Source organism: Primulina eburnea, unplaced genomic scaffold (genome assembly GCF_022965805.1).
Source record: "Primulina eburnea isolate SZY01 unplaced genomic scaffold, ASM2296580v1 ctg564_ERROPOS167911, whole genome shotgun sequence".
Taxonomy (NCBI): domain Eukaryota; kingdom Viridiplantae; phylum Streptophyta; class Magnoliopsida; order Lamiales; family Gesneriaceae; genus Primulina; species Primulina eburnea.
Genome location: NW_027331352.1, coordinates 151432 through 160278, shown reverse-complemented (window position 1 = coordinate 160278; position 8847 = coordinate 151432). Strand labels below are relative to the sequence as shown.

The following is an 8847-nucleotide window of genomic DNA, read 5'->3' as shown; positions in this document are numbered from 1 at the left end:
TTAATGACATAAATGACCACAACTACAAATCGACAAAATTACAAGACCAAAAATACAGTTTTCCCAAAATAAATTTATCAATTAAAACGAAGAATAACTCTTCGAGTTCTAAAATTACATGACATCTACAACATAAGATGACTTAATCAAAAATATAATCAAATAACCATGAAATTTCCAATATGGCTTCTAAAAATAAAGATCTAGAAATTATTTTCAAAAAATACCGCAAACATAATCAATTGTCACCTCACATTTATGAAATAGATGCATAAAGATTAATTACTACACTAAGGCTACGTTTGGTTGGAAGGATAGGATAAACTAATGATTAGTATATAAATGATAAAGAAAATGATTGTGGTAGGATGGATTAATATGGGGTAAAATAATATTATGTTTGGTAAGATTTTTAAGTGTAGGATAATTTTGAATTTTTTGATGAAAAGACGAAATTGCCCTTCCCCTTCGCGGCGACGGCGACGGCGTCAATGGCGGCGGCGGCCGGCCGGAAATGGTCCGCCGGAAACGGCCGGGGGCGGGCGGCGGCCGGCGGGGGGGGGGGGGGGGGGGGCGGTCGGCTGGCGGCGGCGGGAAGTGGTGGTGAGTTTGAATTTAGGCGGGAAGTGGTGGTGAGTTTGAATTTAGGAGAAGGGTAAAATTGGAAAAATAAGATGGATTAAGAGTAGGATAAATAATCCTAGGGGGTGAGGAGGTATTATTTTAACATACCTAATATAACCTAATCATTCATAGGAGGGATAAGGTGGGTTAAATAATCACGCGTACCAAACGAGGGATAAAGTAGGTTAAATAATATAAACCTACTTTATCCCTCAAACCAAACGGAGCCTAAAAATCTTACAGAGGATAACATAAAACACAAATAAAATATTACTTATCTTAACACTAACTACATAGTCATTCACATCATCGATATTTATATATGTGTGTGTAAAACATAAGCTAATGTCGTTTGTGTAGCCAGAAACTTGCTCGATCGGCTTTTACTGTCAATAGTGAACCATTCATAAGTCGTCAAGAATTGTGGATAACACTAATCCTTGTATGAAATCACATCTCATCCTCCCATCATTCCTGTCTGTGGACACAGATGGCTGAATTCTGCAACAAAGATGGATGGGAAGTGTGTCAAGAAAATTTGAAGCAACCATGATATATATAGATAAATGGAATTTGAAGCAGCACTATAAAAATTTTAGTTTTGACACTTTCACTTGTTAAATTGCTAAACAAATATCTCGATTCGTCTGGAAAAAAGGCTAGTCTCCACACTCCAATTTGAACTGAGAGCATATAATGTAAATCTGTCGCAAAGCCATGGCTAGGTACCTTTCTGAAGAATCATTATCAGAGCTTTTCTTTGCTAATAAGTTCGTCTCAGTCGAAGAACAGGATTGAGCTGTTTGAGGTCGATAATCAGTGTGTGGATTATTGACAAATGACAACAGCATAGAATCAGCTTCCGCTTCAGAGGATGAAACGACACGAGGAGACTCCTTGATAAAACATAAATGTTTCTCTTGTAACTCTTTCCTTAACAAGAAAACTGCTGAATGAGAGCGGCCACTGCTATGTTTCTTATTACAGAGAGCGTACGAATAGGTCAAGGAAAATAGTAAACACACATCACGGTCATGATAACTATAGCAATATCTTATGCACCAATAAACAACATATGTACAACGATGATAAGTATAAGTCTCACTCTTAAATAGTTTGGCAGCTCCATCATTCACCAATTGCATACCACTAATATAATGCTTACTCAATAACAACATAAATATAAATTTAGATCTTCAATGTAAGGATTTTTCAAAGGATATCTTTAAAACATTCTCGTGCTGCACGATTACATGTGAGGCCATGTTTATGGTCACCTTCGAAGCACATACAGGACAGATCTGCATAAGATGTAACAATGATTAAAATACAAAATAGTTTAAAAAGGAATTTCATATGAGCAATATTCTCACTAAACAATCCTATGGTCGATCAAGGGGAGAAAGCCTCCATAAGAAAAGTTCAGCTCAAAACCTCAAATAGACATTAATTCTCACTCCCACAATTTATACTTACTTCTCAAGATTCTCTAATATTGCGGATTTATGTTACGATTCCGCATATATTGAAAAACAATAAAGGTTGAAAAGGGAAATACCCCGGGTTTAACCTCCAATCGGTGGTCGGCGTCAATGTGGCAGCACAATCCAAGAACATCAAAATCCTCGGAGCAAAATGGACAAGCCAATTCATCTAATTTTCCTTCGTTGACTTCCTCATCATCGTAATCCCCTTCCGTCTCTTGCTCCTCACGGTTATCATCTAAAAATGAAAAAAAATTAATCAGGAAAACGAAGAAGATGTGATAGAACCAGCACACAACACACGAGTGAACGCAAACAGACCAAAATCATGTCCGGCATAAGACGAAAGAGCAGTGAGCAAATCATCATAAAATCGATCACCCATTTGGTAATTTTAATCAATCAAAAAAGAGACGCTTCAATCGGGAAGAAACGAGATGGGAGTTTTGAGCATGTAACGAATGGTAGGGTTTTGGATTTCTATAATAGGCAAAGGCGAAATTGCGAGACAAGGAACCCGATCTTGGATCCGAATACCCGTGGACCGCTGCGTAGATATAGTCAACTACCGCTACTTTCACCACCGACTCTGACCATTTCAAAAAGTGGAATTACTTACAAATATAAATTATATATTCAATTTGCTTACTTGCATGAGAGGATTTACAAAAAAATTCAACTCTAGATTGATTTTTCTCTCAGGGAGGTCGTGAAGTGATGATTAAATCAATTTTGCAAGCGTATTGTTTCCTTGGGCAGGTTTATGCAAACCAAACCAAAGTGTATTGGGAAAATGGGTTTTCGTAATTTGATAGCTTTTAACAAACAGCATGAAGAATTATGGACTATCTTAATTCTCTCATGACTCAACTACTAAAATCCAGATATTTTAAGCTTTTTGGATATTATGGAGACAGGATTAGGGTCTAATTAATCCATCTTTTGCATGACGATCTATCTTGTGGAGCCGTGATTTTATCGCACTTGGTTTGTGTTGGCGAGTTGGAGATGATTGATACAATCATTCTTACCTCTTGAAGCAGAGACCATTTTGGATATCCCGTTAAATTGTAGGGGTTGTGTGGATATGTAAGACTTTGGCAGGGGAGTTCGAATGGGACTTATTCAGTTAAATCTGGTTACTTCTTGGAAGTGAAGAGTATGGCCATTCCTCAATTCCAATCTACTCATCGGAGTCCAGAGTCATTGCAAAAAACCATTAATTTAGCGACGATTTTGTAAAAACAGCTGCAAATTTAATTTTTAAGCATGTTTCTCCCAATTGAATATGTCCTTCGTGCAAGTTATTTTCAGCAACACCACCTCATTGTTTGTTTTTCGGTAATATGGTTCGTTCTATTTGGAAGAATTACATATTCTGGCCCCAGCCCCATTTATGTAAGTTGCAAATGGCCTCTTTTATTGATTGTGGTTTGATGCTTGCCAATGTGATGATACAACAACAGGAGAAAGATTTGTTTGAGATTATGGTTTGGGTAGTGTGGGTGGAGATTTTCAAAAGAACTCATGTCTCGACTAGTGTGCAAAGAATTATTTGGATTGATTGGGCAATCAATTTTCTGAATTATTTAGGAATGCTGCTCGTGTGTGCTCTACTTTGAATCAGCCCTGTCAGAACAACTCAGCCTTGGGCTGGAAAGCACCGATATCTGCACAACTTTGCTTGGATGTGGATGCAGGTTTTGTTGAAGCAAAAAATGTGTTCAGCGCTGGAGCAGTTATATGAGATCATTTGGGTCTAGTGGTGGGAGCTAAGGCCTTGTTGTCGCGACCCAGGTTCTGTTTGATTTCTGCTGCTCGTTGGGTCTATCCAATGTATGCTTATTTTCGGATTCTTTTCAAGCGGTCCAGGGAGTTTGCAGTGGGTTGACGACCTTGGTCCGGATAGAACTTTAATATTGGAAATTTGTGATCTCATCAGTGATTCCAAAGTTATATCAATTCATCACATGAAGCGATCGGCTATGAAGTGACGCATAATTTGGTTCGACATTCTTTTATGACTATGCAGGACGTAGAATGGTTTAGCAATGATTATTTGAAATGGTTCAGCAATGAATCTTTGAAATTGAACAATGTATTATACATACCCAACTTGAAGTGTAGCTTGATTTCAGTATCGCAATTGAATGAGGAGTTGAATTGTGTAATTCAGTTTAATGATAATATATTTGTTATGCAAGACCGAAATTCGAGGATGCTGATTTGTGCGGATAAGCAATGTGAGGGGCTTTACTACTTCATAGGGATAGTGCCGACCAGAGCTATGACTACAATGAGGAGGGACACCTTTGACTTGTGGCATCGAAGGTTGAGACATCCTTTTAGTAGAATTATTCAGTTATTTTCAGTTGTTAAAAGAATTAGTAGTGATTCTGTTAGCACTTGAAATATTTGTCTACGAGCAAATCAATGTCGGAGAGAATTTTTGTCAAGTAATAATAAGGCGTCTAGTATTTTTGAGATGATTTAATTGGGATTTGTGGGGTCCGTATAAAACTCCAACCTTTTGTGGTGCACAATATTTTTTGACAATTGTTGATGATCATTCCAGTGGAGTGTGGATCTATTTATCGAATTATAAAGTCAAGATGGGACAAACTTTTCAAAATTTTATCACTGTGATACATAGACAATTTAATGAATATGTGAAAATTGTGCGAAGTTATAATGGAGCTGAGTTTACTTGCTTGAATAAATACTTTGTGGAAAACGAGATAATACATAAAACTTCGTATATTGGGACTCCTCAACAAATGGAAGGGTGGAACATAAACATCGCCACATCCTCAATGTCGCACGATCACTACGCTTTCAGCAAATATACCTATTGAGTTTTGGGGAGAATGTGTTTTGACAGTTGCGTACTTGATTAATTGTGCTCCTTCTATTCTGCTAGAAGGAAAGAAAAAACTTATGAACTGTTATTTGTTGCTGCTGCCTGCTCTTTCATATAAGAATGTCCGAGTTTTTGGTTTCTTGGCTTATGCTCATAATCAGAAATGTAGTGGTCATAAATGGGGAAGAAAGGATGGAGCTTGTATGATCTTGATTCTAAGCAGTTTTTGTTTGGAGAGATAGTGTATTCTTGGAAAAAGAGTTCCCTTACGAGAATAAGGTTGAACATGACAGATTCGACAACAATAAGACCGATGGTTATTTTGGTGAAGAAGAAATGCCCTAAGGGATGACCGAACAAGAAAAAGATTCTAGTGGAAATTGAGAAAAAACAGGACAGCTTGATGGTGCCCAAACTATCGAAATAACAGGAGTTAGGGGGCACTAATGAAGGTGTCGACAACAAAATTGAAGAACCATTAGGGCCTGGTCACAAATAGCAACGAGAATCCACTCCCTCGCACGATTATGTCTTGCACACAGTTCAGAAGTCCACTTCGTCCTTGAGCTCCTCTCCACCCTCACCTGACACATGCATTCCTCAGGTAGTCACTATCTCATTAAACATTACATAAACTGTGATACATTCTTTCTGGAACATCGTGCTTTCTTGGAAGCTGTAATTGTGGGTGTGGTTGTTTGGTACGGAGCCTTGGGACGGGATCATGTCCCGGGATTTGGGAATGTCGAGGTGTAGTACCCCGTGCCAGGGTGTAGAGCCCTGACTTGTTAATAACCAAGGTACGGAGCTTTGGGTCGGGGATCATGTCCCGCGACTTGGGAATGGTCGAGATGTAGTACCTCGAGCCAGGGTGTAGAGCCATGGGCTTGTTAATAACCAATGTACGGAGCCTTGGGCCGGTGATCATGTCCCGAGACTTGAGAATAGTCGAGATGTAGTGCCCCGAACTAGGGTGTAGAGCCCTGAGCTTGTTAATAACCAAGGTACGGAACCTTGGGCCAGGGATCATGTCCCGACACTTGGGAATGGTCAAGGTGTAGTACCCCGAGTTAGGGTGTAGAGCCCTGGGCTTTTTAATAACCATGGTACGGAGCCTTGGGCCAGGGATCATGTCCCGAGAATTGGGAATGGTCGAGGTGTAGTGCCCCGATCCAGGGTGTAGAGCCCCATGCTTATAGATTAATCGGGGCTTTGTACTTCACGGTGTTTAGATATAACATTCACATTCATACACTTTCTGAGAAGAACAGAATCTTCATTATTTCTTCAAACAAATAATTTACATCTTTCAAGCAAAATACTTCTTTAAATGAAATACATTTCATGGTCGCTTGAGAGAGCGTCCTTGAGCATATTATAGGTAATAAGCTCCCGAGCTAACCTTCCGGGTTATTTTAAAAGGTTCTTCCTACCGAGCTTCCAATTTTTCGACATTTCCAGCTCGATTAACTTTCTTCATGACTAGATCTCCTACTTAAAAGTCTCGGATTCGGACTTGCTTGTTATATGATTTCATAACCCGATCTCGGTAAGCTTGCATTCGAATAAGAGACTGCTCAATCTTTTCTTCCACCAAATCCATCATTGCCATCCGGGTAAGATTCTACCCAGGCAAAAGATTTTCTGATTTCAACCGGAAAAACTGCTTCAGAACCATATACCAGATTAAAAGAAGTCTCTTGAGTAGGTTCTCGAGGAGTAGTTCTGTATGCCCAGAGAACACTAGGTAATTTTTCCACCCAGTTTTTTACTTTACCCTGTAGCCTAGTTTTCAAGGCTTGCACAATAATTCTATTAACAACATATGTTTGTCCATTGGCTTGAGGATAAGCAACAGAAGTGAAAGACTGGGTGATTTTCCTTTCCTGGCACCAAGCTGTGATCTCCTTTCCTTGAAACAGCCTCCCATTGTCTGAGAAATAGCCTCCTATTGTCTGATATTAGTCTCTTGAGGACTCCAAATCGGCATACAATATTCTTCCACAGAAATTTCAAAATTTCCCGCTCAGTAATCTTCGCCAGGAGCTCGGCTTCTATCCATTTAGAAAAATAATCAACTGCTACCAGCAAAAATTTATTCTGAGCCCGGGAAACTGGAAAGGCCAACAATGTCCATGGCCCATTGATCAAAGGGGCAAGATTAGGGCTGTAAACGAATCGAATCGAATTTTATGAAATTTTCAGTATTCGAGCTCGAGCTCGAATTCGAAAAAAAATATTCGAAGCTCGATTCGAAACTCGAACTTTTATTATTTTCGATTCGAACTCGATTCGAACTGAGGCTCGAGCTCGAATTCGATTCGAACTCGAATAATATTATATATTATAATATTATATATATTATATATATATTTGATAATATTTTATTTATTTTTTAAATATAATGCTAAAGTTCGCGAACAATCAAACAATATAATTTTAGCTCGAATTCGATTCGAAAAATATTCGAACATGTTCGAGTTCGGCTCGAATTCGAACCAAATATTATTCGAACCGGCTCGAAAAGTTCGTGAATGTGTTCGGTTCGTTTACACCCCTAGGCAAGATTCTCAGATAGGCTTCATGAGGGTGATCGGGCTGTTTTGAAAATTTGAATGATGTTGAAAACTTTCACAAGCCCGGACCACTCGGGCAAAGTCTTGACTAATAGTGGGCCACCAAAATCCGGCAAGCATTGCTTTCCTAGCCAATGCTATTCCTCCGAGATGCTCTATGCAACACCCTTCGTGAATCTCCCGGAGGACATAATCCACCTCTCTCATAGATAAGCACTTTAGTAGTGGTCCCTGAAATGATCTCCTGTACAAGATATTATTTAAAAGAACAAACTTGGGAGCTTGTCTCTTGATTTTTTGAGATTGAGCTTTATCTTCAGGAATTCATTGTTTACAATGAATTTTATCAGGGGTGTCATCCACGAATCCTCTGGTGCTGGCAGTGTCTCTTCTTCAGTGGATAGAATTACCCGGGAAACATGCAATACTTCTCGGGTACTGACTTCTGATAAAGAGGCGGTCATCATTGACAAAGCATCTGCTTCCCCATTCTCGTCTCGGGGTATCTGCTCAATACTCCAATCCACAAAAAACTTCTGTCTGGGATTTAATGAGCTTGAGATATTTAAGCATCCTATCATCCTTAGCTTCATAAACGCCCTTTACCTGCTGAGTGATCGTTGTGAATCAAAATGATCCGGGAAGCTCCAACTTCCCGGCCAGCTCGGATACCGACGAGAACAGTCTCGTACTCTGCCTCATTGTTAGTCACCCGGGAGTCTATTCTGAGTGCCGGTTTAATCTTCTCTCCCGAGGGAGCTATTATCACAACTCCTACACCACACCCCGAAATGCTAGACGCCCCATCCACAAATACCCTCCAGACCTCCTCTTCATCAGGTTGGACCATCTCTGACAAGAAATCTGACAAGGTCTATGCTTTGATGGCAACCTGGGGCCTATATTCAACATCGTATTCTCCTAGCTCCACTGTCCACTTGATCATCCTCCCTGAAACTTCTAAATAAGTCATAATCCTCCCGAGAGGACTATTAGTCAGCACAATAATTTGATGCGACAGAAAATAAGGTCGCAGTTTCCGGGTAGTCACAACAAGAGCAAGGGCTATATTCTCTACCTCACTGTAGCGGAGCTCGGGGCCTCTTAGAGCATGGCTGACATAATAGACAGGCCTCTGATCAGAGCCTTCTTATTTTATCAGTACTGAGCTGACAACATATTCTGTAGTGGATAGATAAACAAATAATTTATTCCCGGGCTCTGGCTTCACTAAGACAGGAAGCTCTGCTAGATGATTCTTAAGATCCTGGAAGGCTTGTTCTCATTTCTCATCACATCCGAA

The 8847-nt window shown here is 39.7% G+C and overlaps 1 protein-coding gene across 1 annotated transcript; it reads right to left on the bottom strand.

Moving 5' to 3' along the window:
• Positions 1-851: 851 nt before the first annotated feature.
• LOC140821414 (protein DEHYDRATION-INDUCED 19 homolog 7-like) lies at positions 852-2629 on the bottom strand. Its single transcript, XM_073181900.1, has 5 exons — positions 2430-2629; positions 2183-2346; positions 1848-1925; positions 1354-1616; positions 852-1125 (listed from the first exon to the last, which is right to left on the bottom strand). Exons 1-5 carry the CDS (start codon positions 2491-2493, stop codon positions 1029-1031), a joined length of 666 nt encoding a protein of 221 aa, XP_073038001.1. The 5' UTR covers positions 2494-2629; the 3' UTR covers positions 852-1028.
• Positions 2630-8847: the final 6218 nt, after the last annotated feature.

What these genes read in the sequence shown, in the direction of transcription:
- LOC140821414 (XM_073181900.1), bottom strand. Translation starts at nt 2,493, where the DNA reads ATGGGTGATCGATTTTATGATGATTTGCTCACTGCTCTTTCGTCTTAT. An exon ending in AGCACGAGAATGTTTTAAAG is followed by an intron (nt 1,617 to 1,847) that starts ATATCCTTTGAA and finishes ACCTATTCGTAC; the next exon opens with GCTCTCTGTAATAAGAAACA. An exon ending in GATAATGATTCTTCAGAAAG is followed by an intron (nt 1,126 to 1,353) that starts GTACCTAGCCAT and finishes TCTTTGTTGCAG; the next exon opens with AATTCAGCCATCTGTGTCCA.